This window comes from Solanum stenotomum, chromosome 2 (assembly GCF_019186545.1).
Source record: "Solanum stenotomum isolate F172 chromosome 2, ASM1918654v1, whole genome shotgun sequence".
NCBI classification, from domain to species: domain Eukaryota; kingdom Viridiplantae; phylum Streptophyta; class Magnoliopsida; order Solanales; family Solanaceae; genus Solanum; species Solanum stenotomum.
Window position 1 is genome coordinate 74,733,397 of NC_064283.1, and position 18,141 is coordinate 74,751,537.

Consider the following 18,141-nt stretch of genomic DNA (forward strand, 5'->3'; position numbering starts at 1 on the left):
AAAAAAAAAATTTGGAGGCTGAATTCCTAGAAACTACTTGCAATTTGAGATAATAAAATCCTCTCAAGTATGTACCTTGAACATAACATCCAAGGTATAATAGCATAACAAAACGCATTTCCCCTTTAAAAAAAATCACTAAGACGACTTAATTGTCCCCTGTGAATGGAGAAGTACAATGTTGCCCACAGGACAAACATGCTTAAAATCTACGTTGCCAACAGGTGTGTGAAGGATGCCCTAAAAGTAGTGCATTTTTGGAGAATCCAATATGGGTGCAACAACATTTTTGGAGAGTCCTTGCAACATAGCTTAAAATACAAGAAGAGCACTAAAGGGAAAAATTGAAGTTCTCATGAATCAGTTTTTCAACAAATTCTTAAAAGCAAAATACAATACTCTGTCCCAACTTCAAAATTTTAGTGGGTCTTCTTCGGTATTTGGGAAGTTGAATAGCAGCAAAATTACAAAAAGTTAAATTTGATGAAGTAGTGAATTATAAGTGAAGAAAAAACTTATTTTTACCTTTGGTATTCTCAATGGGTTTCTTGAAGCATACTCACAAAGTTTTGCAATCTTTCTATCATTTGGCTCAGCATCCTGCAATAAGAGATAGTGAATATAGCAAAAGAGTGAAGATGATATCATGAGTAAAAAAAAGAAGAAATAGACCTGTGATTTGGGGAAAATCTCTCCAAGGAGCTTCTTGTAGCGTTTAACAGGCTGTCTTGACCTTGCTCGCAATGATGGACAAAAGAAGCAGAGACTACCACATGCAGGCACTACTTTCCTTGACATTACCCCCATATTTATACAATTTCAAGCCCAAATCCCTATACACCACCACTTTCACTTGAATCAATCATCCAATCGAAACAATACAAATTCTAATATGATTATGCATTTTGAGGGTCCGTAAATAAGAAAAACATCATGAAATCAACAAAATGCGAAAGGAGCAAAAAATTCAACAATAAAAAAACAATACCTACCAATTGAAAATCCAAAATTCAACTCTCGATCTAGATCCACGCCAATGAGCAATTCTCTTTGAACGAAATTATCAAAACTATAATTGTTGTTTAAAACATAAAAAAAGTTACTACATATTATAATATCTGGAATTGTTAAGTCAAAGAGGGAGGGAAGAGGCTTGAAATTTACAAATCTCCTCCCCTTTTGAGGTTTTTCAATCCTACTAATTATTATTACACCAAAAAAGATAACTAATTATTACAGAGATTGGAGAAAAGTAATTAGGCGTGGAAAAAAAAACAGTATCTAAAAAAGGAATCTTTATAAATAGTGGCTCTCACTAACTTACAAGTGTAACGGGCAAGTCCAACCTAACGATTGTTTGTGTTGGAAAGTAATATATTTATGATATATATTAAAACACATAAATTTAATTCAAAAATTATTTATGAGAAGATGAATCCACAAGTTAGACGGTAATAAACTCTCTCAATACTTAAGTGACAAACATCATATAAAAATTCTTTTTCTAGGTTAGATGAACCCCTAAGGAGAACAAAAACATGTCGTGCTTTACTTGAACAAGAAAAACACACGCTATATATATCATAATAGTTATATCATGATTAAGAATATAAGTACATTTAACAGTTTAAAGAATATGTTTTTGTTAGTCAGTCTAAAATAACTATCTCTACTCGAACACGTTCAAAACATACAAAATGCACTAGCATAAGAAGTTGGAATTATATTGTTCCCATAATCAAGATAAATTATATATAGTCTTGTGTTACAATCGTACTAATAACATATCCAATTTTCATCTTAGATTGTGAATCAAAAATACTGTATACTTATAAGAACCGGTGATTTAATTCTCTGTGTATAAGTTAAAACTCTATACACTAAATCATCTACTATATGAGTAAATAAACACCATAAACGAATATATGATTTATTAAAAGTGAATAAATAATTATTCTATGATAAATATTATATCTAAACATATGGTTAAATAGTTATATATATATATATATCCCACAGTTTGTCGGTATGCATATTTTATAAGTGATGACTATATTATAATGAAGTGTAGTTTTATTTTATATATACAAAAGTTACTTATTTGTAGAAACACTTTTTGAGAATAAATTATTAGAAAAATGTTTTTAAATATGATAATTTGTGTTTAGTTAATTTATTTGAAAAATATTTTTGATAAATAAATTATATTTGGCTAATTTTTTTTTAAAGTACTTTAAAGAGTCAATTACAAAAAAATAAAAAAAAGTATCAATGTACTTTTAATATAAAAACTAATTTATGTGTATTATACGTTTTTGTAAAGTATAGAAACAGGTCGAATTCCAAAAATGTATTCCCTATTTCCTTTTTTTTATTTGTCCTACTTTTATTATTAGTCAATTTTAAAAATGAATTGTCTTTATTGTGAAACTAATATATGTACACAACTATATTATGTGATATAGTCAAATATAAGGATCTTACTAGTTTACATAAATATTAGTTTTATCCTTAATCATGTTTAGTTATATAGTGTAAATAAGAATTTTTATTGTATAATTCAGAAAATTCTCAATTTAAATTTAGGTGGTATTTTTTGAATTTTGAGGTTTTAGCTTTGTTTCTGAGTACAAACATATAACTCTTATGTATTGAAATCTAAGTTAAAAGTATTATAAATTACAACAATTAACAACTTAAATTCGTTGAGTTATACCAAAATTACTTTTAGTATCTAAATGATTTCGTTCATTACCAATAATTAACAATTTTAAAAAATAATTTTTAAAATTATAATAATATATTTCAACATCATGAAAACAACTTCATATTTATATCCATGCTATTAGCATAATGAAAAATATTCAGTATCATGTACATGCTATAAGAAAGAGAGCTTGCTATTAGAATAATGAAAAATATTCAGTATCATATACATGCTATAAGAAAGAGAGCCTCCAGGCTCTCTTTCTTATAGCATGTACATGATACTGAATATTTTTCATTATGCTAATAGCATGGATATAAACATGAAGTTGTTTTCACGATGTTGAATATGTTTTATTATGCTAATGGCATGGATATAAACATGAAGTTGTATTATCATGAGAATTTCAATTTATATTTTTATTCCCTATAGGTACTAAGTCATTCGTATATGTCTAAGTGTATGAAAGTATAATATAGTTTGTTCTTAAAAATAATGATATGAAATAAGAATACAAGAGTGTATCAATGTACTTTTAATATAAAGATTAATTTGTGTGTATTATACGTTTTTGTAAAGTATAGAAATAGACCGAATTCCAAAAATGTTTTCCCTATTTCCTTTTTTTAAATTTGTCCTACTTTTATTAAGAATACAAGAGTGTATCAATGTACTTTTAATATAAAGACTAATTTGTGTGTATTATACGTTTTTGTAAAGTATAGAAACAGACTGAATTCCAAAAATGTTTTCCCTATTTCCTTTTTTAAAATTTGTCCTACTTTTATTATTAGTCAATTTAAAAAATGAATTGTCTTTATTGTGAAACTAATAGATGTACACGACTATATTATGTGATATAGTCAAATATAATGATCTTAATAGTTTACATAAATATTAGTTTTATCCTTAATCATGCTTAGTTATATAGTGTAAATAAGAATTTTTATTGTATAATTCAGAAAATTCTCAATTTAAATTTAGGGGGTATTTTTTGAATTTTGAGGTTTTAGCTTTGTTTCTGAGTACAAACATATAACTCTTATGTATTTGAATCTAAGTTATAAGTATTATAAATTACAACAATTAACAACTTAAATTCGTTGAGTTATACCAAAATTACTTTTAGTATCTAAATGATTTCGTTCATTACCAATAATTAACAATTTTAAAAATATTTTTAAAAATTATAATAATATATTTCATACAAATAAATTTTATTTGGCTTAAAAAGATTAAATTGTGTCATATAAGCTATGATGAAGAGTATATAAAGTTGTCTAAACAAACTCTGTTAAGATGACCAAAAATAAAAAAGCAACTCAATCAATCATCAAAAGAGATCCACAATAGGCCCAAAACCAATTAAGACACTATCCAAATAACATTAGTAAAATAGATTGTCAATTAGGAAACTCTCTAGAAATCTCTTCAACATCTCTACCTGTCAAACATCTTCATGGTTCAATTTATCGGTCATCTATTGTGGTATCTTAAGTGACTCTTTCGATCCTTCTTTGGTTGTTGTTGACATTTACCGATGATAAAATTGAACCTTTTATTTTTCTGTAAGTATTTTATAGAATGATAAATAAGGAATATGAGAATTTAGATATTTTGTGGAGCTATTCATTTTTATGTTCATTTATAAAAGATTATACATTGATTTTTTAATGTAACTTTTTTCATCATATTTTTTTACTAATTAATGGTTTGTAATAATTATAATTTTATATATTGGGAGGCCGAGGCCGATATGATGTCTCGATATCCTCAACTCTTTCCTTCTACCCCTAGTCTAGCTTGAGGGAATGAGTTCCTCATGGTTTACTCTTTTGGTGTCATGTGTCTTAGATATTCCCATGATTTCCTCATTTATGCATGTTCATGAAAGGCTTAAGTTTTGAGAAAATGAGTCAACTTGATTGATTTCTACATGTTTACGTGCATTTTAGTATGAGTTGCATATAGACTTCATGTTATGATGTTTTGAACATGCTTTAGCTTGGAGTTGATGTTTCCTCCTCGGTTATGTGCATTTATATGATTGCATTCATGATTGGGATGTTAAGTTTAAGTTCCTACCCTCATTATGATGTCTGGAATCTTATTCGAGGATGAATGATCCCAAGAGGGAGATAATATAACATCTCGGATTCAGACAAGTAAAAGATATTCATTTCGCAATCAATTCGGCGAAGTAACTCGAGGACGTCGAACGACTCGGCGATCTACCGAGTAGAACTTCTCACCTTTTTGAATTGATTTCTGCATCCAGTGTTCTAAAACTTTAGGCGAGCTGGATCGAGCTCACCATTCCATTCGGCGAGTCGCCAAGGTGAATTTTCCATCGCCTAATTAGCTTAGTCTAGGAGCCGACTCAGTGGAACTGTCGGCAAGCTAAAGGCTCACTTGGCGAGTCACCGAGTGGCTTTTGGCGAGCTCCAGCGTTTCTTGTTTCCATTTTTTAAGTTAGGGACTTCTGGGTCTTTTCAGATTATTTTAATTCAATACCATGTCGTTTTACACTTCACCTAAAGACCTATATAAGAGTTTTACCCCAAATTTTCCCAATTTAAAAGGATTCTCTCAAATTCCTAAAAGAAGAACAAGTCTCTCTCTAGAAGTTGAAGAAGAAAGCTAGGATTTTCAAGACAAGTCTCAAATTCCACCATTGAAGTTAAGCTTTTGGCATTGAGGTATGATAGTTTTCATTCATGGATTCCTTCCATTCATGGAGTTCCCAAATTCTCTTATTTTCAAAGTTAGAATTCCCCAATTGAGCTAGGGATTTCTTCTATGATATGAGTTCCTTTAATTATTGATCTAATTGATTGATTTATGATCTATCGTGAATGAATTGAGTAAATATCATGATTTTATGATGATTCCCCATGAACGCATGTAATCCCCATGTTTTCCAAATTATGATGATATGATGTAGATCTTGGATTATGAAAGAAGATTATATGAAATCAAGCATAAATTGATAGAATTACATGAAATTATGATGAATTTCTATGAACCTATGTCTAACCCATGTTTTCTAGATGTTGATGATTGGAAGTGGGTTTTGAACCTTGAAAGGGTGAATTATGGAGTTATGCATGTTCTTATGAAATTTATGTAAACGTTTTAAGGATGCTTTGAGAGTGAAGTATCAATGATGATGATGTTGTTGTGTTGTTGATAGGATTTCTCATATACACATGAAAACATGATTGTGAAAGGTTTACTCACATAATAAGTATTCTACGGTTGAAAAGTCTTCTCACCTTTGGCTGAGCAAGTGACTAACGCGGAGTTTAGGGCTGCTTTTCAAGTATTGGCTCACACCATGACGGCCCAAGCCAATAGGGAGGTTGCGGTTCCCGTGAACCCAAATGTGGGTACGGCGACATCTAGAGTGAGGGACTTCACTAGGATGAATCCTCTGGAGTTTCATGGTTATAAGGTTGAGGAAGATCCTCAAGAGTTCATTGATGAGGTTTACAAGGTGTTGATGATTATGGGAGTGACTCAAGTGGAAAAGAAGGAGTTGGCCGCTTATCAACTTAAAGGTGTTGTTCAAGTTTGGTTCAGTCAATGGAAAGAAGGGAGACCAAAAGATGTGGGTCCTCTCGATTGGGAGAAGTTTAAGGTTGCTTTCCTTGATAGGTTCTTTCTCCTTGAGTTCATCAACCTTTGTCAAGGAAGTATAAGTGTGAAAGAATATGTTTTGAAGTTCACACAATTGTCTAAATATGCTCCTACAATGGTTGTCGATCCTAGGGCAAGAATGAGTAAGTTTGTTTCAGGTGTGTCTGAAAAAGTGGTTAAAGAATGTCGAACCGCCATGCTTGTTAATGACATGGACATTTCTCATCTCATGGTTCATGCTCAGTAGATCGAAGAAAAGAAACTTAAGGAAAGGTCTAGGGAGGCAATTATTCGGCATCTCGAATCTCCACATCAAGTTAGTATTTTTTTGCTATTCTATTTTCTTTATTATGTGCTTGAATTTTTATTTTTATTTGTTCATAATAATAATTTTATTTTTTACTATCTACTTGTTACAATGAAATAATTTAGAATTCATTTAATTGATTAAAATTGTTCGCAATCCTCTATTATTTGATCCTCAATTACTAATTGTGCAGATCAAATCAAATTAGTCTAAATTTTTAATGGAAAGGTATTATTCTAAAAAAAATTACAAATGTTCAAAGCCAATTATAACAACTCAAACTTCAACTGACTTGGAAGAACAAGCTAATGAGTCAAAAGAATATCGGCAAAGTGAAGGAATTGATTTAAATTCATTGCCAATTGATCCTGGGGAAAGATTACCTATTCGAAAATATCATCCAAATGATCATGATGCAATAAGGAGGGCATATCTTCAACAAGGTCCATTCCAATCTCGAAGTTATATGTTTCCTACCAGATTTATGTATAGTAAATTTCATCGCTTTAATGTTGATGGGTTGATCAATATGATTGGTTGGAATATAGTATAAAAAAGGATGCTGTTTTTTGCTTCTATTGTTATTTGTTTGAAGATGAAGATATTAATCAAGGGGGAGGACATGCATTTTCAAGTATAGGATTTAGAAGTTGGAATAAAAAAAGAAGTTTGAATGATCATATTGGTGTACCAAACAGTAATCAGTCAAAAAAAAATTGTGAAGATTTGATGAGACAAAATCAATCAATTCAAAGTGTGCTTGCTAAACAATCTGATCAACATAAGTTAGAATATCAAACTCATTTAGAAGCTGCCATTGATGTCATAAGATATCTTTTGAATCAAGGATTATCTTTTCAGGGACATCGTGAAGATGAGTCACCTCTTAATAAAGGTAATTACATTGAACTTCTTGAATGGTACACTAAACAATGTGATAATATTGCTGATGCATTTAAAAAGGCTCCAAAAAATAATCAGTTGACTTATCCATACATTCAACAAGATATTATTACTGCATGTAAGATGGAAACAATTAAGTATATCATCAAAGATTTAAATGATGATTACTTTTCAATATTAGTTGATGAATCTCGTGAAGTGTCATGCAAAGAGCAAATGACTATTGTTTTAAGGTACGTTGATAGAAAAAGGGTAATGGAGAGATTTATTGATATCGTTCATGTTCGTGATATTAGTGCATTGTCTCTAAAAAAGGGAATTATTGATTTGCTAGCTAAATATTATTTAAGTTCATCTTATGTACGAGGACAATGTTATGATGGACCAAGTAATATGCCAGGAGATTTAAATGGGATCAAAAAATTAATTCAAAAAGAAAGTAGAGGTGCACATTTTATTCATTGTTTTGCTCATCGACTCCAATTAACTCTTGTTGCAATTTATAGAAGATGTGATGAAGTGCAAGAACTTTTATCATTGACTTCCGATATATTAAATATGGTTGGAGGTTCTTTCAAGTGTAGAGATGAAATTCCTGAATCACAAGCCAAAGAAATTGAAGAAGCACTGTAGAAAGGTGAGCTTGAAACTAGTAAGGGTTTGAATAAAAAATTAGGTCTTGCTAGGGCCGGTGATACTAGATGGGGTTCTCACTATAAATCCTTTAAGAATTTCATTCTTATGTTTGGCCCTATTATTGATGTACTTGATGCTATTGTTGTTAACATATGTTTTGAACAAAAGTGCAGAGCAAAGGGATATTTAAAAGCATGTTTAATATTTGAGGTTGTCTTCATGTTTCATTTCATGTGCACTATTTTAACAATCACAAATGAGCTTAATATAACTTTTCAAAGGAAGGAACAAGACATTGCAAATGCCATGATACTTGTTGGAGTATCAAAAAATCGACTGTAAGTTTTGAGGGATAACAGTTGGAATTCTCTTACTGATGAAGTGTCAAAATTTTGTACCAAATATGATATATTGACACCTAATTTTGATGAGCTTTATGTTATTCTTGGAAGATCACGCCGGAGAATTGCATAATACACTATTTTACATCACTATCGTGTTGAAGTATTTTATAAAATTATTGATTGGCAACTTCAAGAACTCAATAATCGCTTTGATGAGATGACTATCGATTTGTTTCTTGGAATCGCTTGTTTGAATCTAGTTGAATCATTTTCAAGCTTTGAGATGGAAAAGATATTGAAATTAGCCGAGTTATATCCTAATGATTTTGATAAACATTCTATGGTTGATCTTCGTTCTCAGCTTGAGAATTATATAATTGATGTTCAGGATCATGATAAAAGGTTTTCCAATCTTAAGGGACTCAGTTATTTTCCCGAGAAACTAGTTGAGGCAAAAAAAGCATAGAACTTATCCTCTTTTATTTTGACTAGTGAAATTTGCTTTACTATTGCCAGTTGCCACTGCTACAGTTGAAAGAACCTTCTCTGCGATGAAATTGATTAAGTCTGACTTACGAAATCGAATGGACAATGAGTTTTTGAGTGGTTGTTTGGTGCCTTATATAGAAAAGGAAGTATTTAGTCGTGTTTCTAATGAGGATATTATGTATACCTTTCAAAATATGAAATTTCATAGGGGAGAACTTTAGTTATGTACTTGAACTGAGTTTTATTATTATGATTTGAGTCATTTTTCCTAATATAATATTATTGCAATGATTTTTTCATTTTTATTAATTATTGACAAAGGTTATCCAACAAAAATAATGGTCTAAAACCAATTTAAATATAAGGCCCTGTAACTTCTTTTCCTTTTTTCTTCTTCATTTTTTTAAAGATATTAATCATTTATTTGCAATGCAATCTCATGCTGAATAATGTTGTATAAAACTTTATTAAATAATATGAAGATGTGAATGGTTTAATTTAAAATTTTAAAATACTATCTAATTAAAAGAGGCCTCAAATTTTTGGAGGCCTAAAACAAAATTTTCATTGATTTTCTTCTTGAGTCATTTTTGTCCCTTTAATGGTGACACCACTTAGAAATAATCTTACGTATGCCACTGGCCTTACCAATACTTGAGTGATAGCTGTTATTATATGCAAATTCAATTAAAGGCAAGTGATTATTCCAATTACCCTTGAAGTCAATTACATATGCCCTCAACATATCTTCTAAAGTTTGGATAGTACGCTCTGCTTGCCCGTCGGTTTGCGGATGAAAGACCGTACTAAGCTTAACACGAGTACCAAGCCCTTTTTGGAAATATTTCTAAAACAGAGAAGTGAATTGGGTACCACGATCGAAGATAATGGACAAGGGAACTCCATGCAACCTAACCATTTCTCTCAAGTACAACTTAGAATAGTCCTTTGCCGAATAATAAACCTTGACGGGGATGAAATGAGCCGATTTTTTTATACAATCTACTATAACCCAAATCGAGTCATGTTGCCACCGGGTGTGGGGTAAACCAACAATCAAGTCCATATTCAAGTCTTCCCACTTCCAAGTAGGTGTACAAATGTCTTGGGACAAACCTTCCAATTTATGATGCTCAACTTTCACTTGTTGATAATTAGGATACTTAGCCACAAATTCTATCTTTCTTCATCCCATTCCACCAATATACCTTTCGCAAGTCATGGTATATCTTGGTGACTCCTGGGTGAATGGAATATCGAGAACTATGGTCTTCTGAGAAGATCTGCTCTCTTAAGTCATCTACATTGGGAACACACAAATGACCTTGATAATGAAACACACCATCTCCCCCTTGGGAGAAAGCCTCAATAGACTTTTTAAGCACCACATCATTCAATTCAACTAAAGTTGGATTAAGACCTTCCTTGGCTTTCACATCCACCACAAAAGACGATTTTGAACCATTGTGAACTATAACACCACCTTTGGTGGAGTCAAAAAATTGAACCCCAATCGGGCCAATCTATGAACATCTCGAACCAACTCCTTCTTATCTTCCTCAACATGAGCAACACTACCTATTGATAACCGACTAAGAGCATCCGCCACCACACTTTCTTTGACAGGGAGATATAGAACACTCATATAATAATCTTTTAGTAACTCAAGTCATCTTCTTTGGTGAAGATTTAGATCCTTCTATTTAAACACATAATGCAAACTTTTGTGGTCGGTAAAGACACCAACATGAACACCATATAAGTAATGCCTCCAAATCTTAAAGGCAAAAACAACCGCCGCCAACTCTAAATCATGGGTTAGATAGTTGTTTTAGTTCACCTTAAGTTGCCCGGAGACATAGGCAATGACTTTCCCATTTTGCATAAGGACACATCCTAACCCAATTCTTGAAGCATCACAATAAGCAACAAACTCATCGATTCCTTCTAGTAAAGTCGACATCGGAGCGGAAGTAAGTCTATCTTTCAATTCTTAGAAACTTTTCTTGCATGCTTTCGACTAGGGTTGCGTATCGGTCGGTTCGGTTTTGGAATTCATCGGTTTTACTTATAGGTTATCGGTTTGTAATCATGCTAAACCGTTATGGAACCGTTAAGATATCGGTTTATCGGTTATCAATTTATTGGTTAGTGATCGTTATCGGTTCGATTATCGGGTTAACCGTTAACAGTTTGCACAATTTTCATTGAGAATTACTAATGGACTAATCACTAATTAATAGTACGCAGTAGCCAATAGTCACTGATGAAATTTTCCCTGTTAGTTCATTACTACATAAAACACTTAATTAAACTCCATATTAACGAAAGATGTCAATATAACCGAAATTAACGAAAGATGTCAATACTCTAAAGGAATCCTAGTAACAACAAAGCCAATTTCGATATGAACTATAAAGAGAAACCATTACAGCACTACTAATGAATATCATTAATGATCATGAGACCATTACTAATAAAAACTTTTTCATTGCAGATTGTAGTATTTCAATAATGCAGGCATATCTCACTGACTTACTCACTGTAATGAGAAGATAAAAACAAAGACTTAAAATAAGGGAACCAACCATTTGAACCTCAATTTAGATACTTAGAGAATGATATTCAATATAACTCACCGGCGTGTGAGCAGTGACAGTGAATTAATGAGTGATGTCGCAACTTTGGAATATTAATGTGAAATTTGAGTGTTAACTATTAAGTTAATGTAAAGAGTCTGAAGACTGAATTGTAAACCCTAAAGGCTAAAAGTGCCTAAGGCCTTAAGTGTTATAAATGTAATTAATTAAACTTCTTATCGGGTTATCGGGGCACCCGATTAGATAAATGGCCACACCGAGACCCGAACTGATAAGCGATAAGAAGTTTATAGTAAACCGAGACCCAAAACGTTTAACCATTAACCCAAACCATTGACCCAATAACCAAATTATTGGTTCGGATTATCAGTTTTGGTTGGGTTTTGAATAGCCCTACTTTCGACCATATGAACTTAACCTTCTTTTAGGTCAATGTCGTCAATGGAGAGGCAATCAAAGAAAACCCTTCAACAAACCTTTTATAATCAACCAAACCTAAGAAACTTCTAATATCCATAGGGGATAGAGGTCTAGGCCAACTTTTAAGTGCATCCATCTTCTTAGGATCTACTACAATACCTTTACCGGAAATAATGTGACCAAGAAAAGCCACAGACCTTAATCAAAACTCACATTTACTAAACTTAGAAAAAAGTTATTGGTCCTTGAGAACTTTTAACACAATCCTCAAATGGTTGGTATGCTCGTCTTCACTCTTTGAATAGATCAATATATCGTCAATGACACAATCACAAACATGTCGAGGTATTGCCTAAACACCCTATTCATCAAATCTATAAATGTGGCCGAAGCATTGGTCAAGCCAAAGTACATCATCAAAAACTCATAATGACCATAGTGAGTGCGAACAACCATTTTCAAAATATTACCCTCTTTCACCCTCGATTGGTGATAACCCGACTGGAGGTCAATCTTAGAGAAGTAACTTGCTCCTTGTAGTTGATCAAACAAGTCATATATCCTTGGAAAAGAATAGTTATTCTTAATGGTAACCTTGTTCAATTGAGTGTAATCGATACACAAACAAAGCAATCCATCTTTCTTTCGAACAATCAAAACTTGAGCACCCCCTGGAGAGATACTCGGTTGGATGAAACCCTTACCAAAAAATCTTTCAATTGCTCTTTTAATTCATTAAGTTTTGCCGGAGCCATATGATACGCTCAAATTACACTCCCTTTCAGAAGCATAAGCGATCGTTATCAAGCAAAGAACCCAACTTGTAGGTTGAGGTCGATCCCACGAGGAAAATGGTTTAGACTTTACTTTTAACCAACAATTATATTCAATTAGTCAAATTATTTCCAGAAACAGGTAATAAAAGGGGGGTTTGTGCTTGTGTGAAACAAATAGTAAAAACTTAATAAGTGATCAATAATTAAACTCAACTTTGGTTGTTATCAAGATAAGAGAAATAACTAGGGTATACGTGTTCCCCATAATCTCATAACGCAGAAATCCTAGTAATAGCAATCCTTNTGTATAATTTACTAACCCTTACCTTTACCTCATATTAGACATCATAATCGATGTTTGGCTTAGTTATTACTTCGCACCAATCGACACTAGCCTATTAGATAGTATCACACTAAATCTATGTTGATAATTCTTTTCTTGTTAATTACCTCCTTGGTCCGGCAAGTAGTAACAAGGCGAGTTCTAACGCGTGCACTCGTTAAAAAGACTTCTAAACGAAAGAATTATCAATACATGCAAAACACTATTCAAGAATTGCTTATCTACTATTCATACTTTGTTAATCGATCATGGTTCCCACAACCCTAGTTGTGGATTTAGTTACTCATACTAGCAAGAACACACTTCATAATTGTAGATGAAGAAATCATGAACTTACTTGAAGAAAATAATAAACCCAGAAAATTTACTTGGATTGCAAAGCCAAAATCTTCAAAACGAACTTCAGAAATCAATAATTGCTAGGGTTGCAAATTAATCTCCCAAGTTACAAAGCAAAAAAATAGAATAATAGTGTCTAACCCCCCAAAAACGAGGTTTACATGTCCTATTTATAGAAAACAAATCCTAAATAAAAAAGGAAACAAATTAAGGAAAGTTTTGTTCAGGTACGCGTCTTCGATCCACGAGACTGACTTACGGACCGTCGATCGATCTACGGTCCGTAAGTCCCTTCCGTCACTCGGGACTTAGAAAATATTTCAGCTTCCAAAAAGTCATCTTCTCTGAAACAATCGACGGACCAACAGTACGGACCGTATATCGACCTACGGTCCGTCAATCCCTTCCGTAGCTCCATACTTAGCATTTTCAAAAATCAGGTACTGGAACCCTCGCAGTCTCAATCTACGGATCAACAGTACGGTACGTAGATCAATCTACGGACCGTCAATGGTCACCGTGGTTCCACACTTGGTCAGATTTCCCTGATTTGCCCTCAACACTTGCCCGCTGATCTACGGTCCTCACCTACGGACCGTGAATGGACCTACGGTCCGTGGATGACCTCCGTAGATGCCTTTTTCTGCATTTTCTTCAGCTGTCGCTAAACTTTCGCGCCTGAACACCTTTCCTGCAAAACATGATAAAACACATAAAAACCAATATAAAAAGGCCCTAGACACACACAACTTGTAAGTGAAATGTATTAGAAATACCGTAAATTCACGGTATATCAACACCCTCAACTTAAATTCGTTGTTTGTCCTCAAGCGACGCACTAGGACTCTAAACGACACTTGTATAGAAGCAAGCTTTTCTAACTCAAGCAATCACNCATTAACCCGAACTAGATGATAGAGATAACCCTTAGAGATCATCTTTCTGGCCTTAAGGTAAGAAATAAATCGACCCATAGGTGCTAAGCTACTACCCTTCCATTCTAGAATTGGTTCATCTGGAAACTGAAAACGAACAATCCTAGTTCTACAATCAACTGAGGCATAACATGAATGTAACCAATCCATACCTAGAATGACATCGAAGTCTACTATTTCTAACTCTACAAGATCTGCTGAGGTGACTTTCTGAGAGACTGTGACAGGGCAATTTCTGTATACCCGTCTAGCTATAACTGGGTCACCGACTGGAGTAGAGACTGAGAAAGGTTCTGAGAGAATTTCTGGGCTAACACTGAATTGGACTGCTATGTATGGAGTTACAAAAGAAAGAGTAGCCCCTGGATCTAATACAGCATAAACATCAAGATCAAAGACTCGTAACGTACCAGTGACTACATCAGGAGAATCTTCCTGATCTTGACGAGCCTGAAGAGCATAAAGCCTGTTTTGGCGCTGTCCGCCACCAGTACCAGAAGAGTTACCCTGCTGAGTCGGGCGACCTGCTGGTGCTGCTGAAGTTGTAGACTGAGCTCTACCATTATTTCCTCCTTGAACTTGTCTTGAAGGACAATCCTTCAATCTATGACCAGACTGGCCACACCCAAAGCATCCTTCCTTACCTGCAAGGCACTCGCCCGGATGGTTCCTACTACATTTCGGGCAAGTTGGGTAGGTTTTGGTGCCTAAAACACTACCTTGAGACTTAGAGCCTGACGCCCTACCTTTCTGATCATTACGGAACCTGGGGGATGGAACACTAGCTGATGAAGGGGCTGGAGTCGAAGATTTCTGCTGAAAATGCGAGCGGTTTCCACTTCCTGATTTCTGGTAGGAATACTCGTAGTTACCTGTTCTTGCTTTCTTAGTCTCCTTAGCCTGTTCCCTAAGCTTATCACCCTCAACCTGCTGAGCATGAGTCATGAGCCTAGAGGTGTTCATGTCTCCCAACAACATAGCATTCCTACACTCTGTTTTCACTAAGTCTGACACTCCATAGAGAAACTTATTCATTTGAGCCCTGGAATCAGCAACCATGTGAGGAGCATACCTGGAGAGTTGGTTAAACTTGAGCTCATACTCTTGGACAGTCATGTTACCCTGCCTTAAGTTCATAAATTCCTGGGCCCTTGCTTCTCTCAACTCTATGGGGAAAAACCTGTCCAGAAAGGTTTCGCTGAAACAATCCCAAGTAATAAGAGCAACATCGGTACCCCTGTTCTCCTTCCACTGAGTATACCAGATATGAGCTACATCCTTAAGTTGGTAAGATGCTAACTCAACCCGATCATTCCCAGTGACCTGCATTACCTCAAAGATCTTCTTGATCTCATCCAAGAAATTCTGGGGATCTTCACCAGTCTGCGATCCTAAGAACTCTGGAGGATTCATCCTAACAAAGTCACGGACCCTTGCTGCTGCTGATCCACCATTTGCATTCACAGGAGCTTGAACCCGCTGATTGTTCTGGTTAGCGACACTCTGAGCCAACATCTGAATGGCATTCCTGAATTCAGCATTCGACACTTCTTGATCTGGAACTAGAGGATCTGCGTTTGCGTTCCTGGCATTCGCATTCCTACCATAAGCTCTACGAGGAGGCATGATCACTGAAACGTAGAACGTCGAGTTAGAATGGAATTAGATCATACCTTACGCACGATAAGAGTAACAAGAAAAATGAAGATTTCCTAAACACTTTGTAGCCTCCCTCTCATTAGATGTGGTGCGCACTACACACCCATGAAAAGGACTCTACCTAGTGCGGCTTTTCAGACATCCTAGGACACTTAAACCTAATGGCTCTGATACCAAGTTTGTCATGCCCCGAGCTACCCCCAAGACACAGACACGGGACCTAGGACCACAAGTGATCCCAAGCTAACCCTGCTGGCATGATCATGAGCATACTAAAGAAAATAAACTGATGCGGAAGCTAATTCATAATTAAATCTGAAAAGATGGGGAATACCCATATATTATAACTGAATTTATGAAATCTGAGAGTTTAATACAAAAGAAATATCAAACTCAAAACACTAAGCTGAATCTAACTATGTCTGAAATAAGCCTCTAAACTGACTAGAAATGCTGAGACAGGCCCCAGCTAAGTCTAGCAAAACTGAAACTAAAGGACTAAAATACTGAAAAGAAACTCATGACTATTGTCCCCGAAGAATGAGGACTCACCAACTGATTCTGCTGAACTGAAGATCAGGAATCGATCTAAGCGTGATCTGGATGCTAAGAACCTGAACCTACATCACGAGAAGATGTAGCGCACGTATGCGTCAGTACTTGAAAGGTACTGAGCATGTAGGATAGAGTAAAGCTGAAAGAACATATAACTGAACAAAGCAATAATGCAATGAAATAATCTGAACATGATATAGATACTGAAAATACTGAATACTGAGCTAACTGATGAAATGACCAAATTTATAACATGCTGACTGAATACTGAATGAACTATAAATGTGGTCAATGAAATAGAGTCTGACTGAACTGTAGGAGCTACTAATAACCGACATAAAACCACATGAGCTAAATGTGGAGTCCGATGTATACGCCCCATCGAGAGGACCCAATATACCCTGCCAGAGGTATAAAGGCATGCTGGCGTGATCACTAAACTAATGTTGCCCACAGAGGGGACTTACACCTACGTGGCTCGTAGTTCTGGGACTATATGGGTACGCTGAAACCCTAGTCCAACTCGGTATTATGCTACTCCCAATGAATTAAGTGGTTAACACATTATGACTGAGTTTTCTGTAAATACTGGATAGCTCGAAACTGAACATGCAAACTGAGAATGCAACAATTAATCTGATAATGATGCATTCATAAACTGAGGCATGTAAAACTGAATACTGAAATATCTGACCTAGCATGTGTAATTCAAGAACTAAAGAAATACATAGCTAGGGTTCTGAAATTCATGCGATAAACTGAGCAATAACATGATAATCTGATTTGAAACATTTAAATAACTAATTCATGATAATCTGTTCTAATTCTAGAAACCCTAGGTCTGTTCATAATCATGGAATCAAGAATCTGACTGAATTCTAGGGACCTAATGGGCGAAAGGAACCCACTAGTGAAATCCCACATACCTGGTGACGAATTCCACGGAGAAATCTTTCGATTTCGGGGCTGGAACTGATGGAACCTTGCTGCGTTCTTGAACTAGGGTTCTTGACCTTTTTCTCCCTTCGTGCTTATAATTTTCTAAGTTTTGATTAATGAATTTGACTTAGGTAAGTTCTAGTTATGTTTCTAGGTTTAAACTAATTAAAACCTCATGATTTAGGGTCTAAACGACGTATCTTAGGGGTTAAACGAAATAGGAAAAGACCAAAAGACCCCTGAATTAACTGCTGTCGGAGTGATCTACGGAATGGACCTACGGGCCGTAGGTCAATCTACGGTCCGTAGATTGGGTCCGTAGTTCGAGTCTGCCCGACAGGTCTTCACTAAAACGGGCATAACTTTTTACTCAGAGGTCGGAATTTAGCAAACTCGGTGGCGTTGGAAAGGTAATTCAATTATCTATCTAACCATAGGTCATGGGACACATAATTCATTTTGTGCTAAAAGTTATGACCATCTGAATTTGACCCATCAGAATTTTCAGCTAACTGGCTGCTATCCTTCGATCTACGGTCAGACCTACGGA

At 34.6% G+C, this 18,141-nt stretch overlaps 1 protein-coding gene across 4 annotated transcripts in view; it reads right to left on the reverse strand.

The window, feature by feature from the left end:
• The window catches only part of LOC125856415 (protein SEMI-ROLLED LEAF 2), a 53,265-nt gene extending 52,073 nt beyond the window's left edge, over nucleotides 1–1,192 (reverse strand). Inside the window, exons 1-3 of one of the 4 annotated variants that reach the window (XM_049535947.1) lie at nucleotides 993–1,192; nucleotides 673–833; nucleotides 526–600 (exon numbers count right to left, since the gene is read on the reverse strand). In XM_049535947.1, the coding sequence (XP_049391904.1) occupies nucleotides 526–600; nucleotides 673–807 (210 nt within the window). In that variant the 5' untranslated portion in view covers nucleotides 808–833; nucleotides 993–1,192. Of the gene's footprint in view, nucleotides 1–525; nucleotides 601–672; nucleotides 834–992 lie in introns of those variants that run through there. The other 3 variants (XM_049535948.1, XM_049535950.1, XM_049535953.1) reach the window with 3 other exon arrangements.
• Between the last annotated feature and the right edge of the window lie 16,949 nt (nucleotides 1,193–18,141).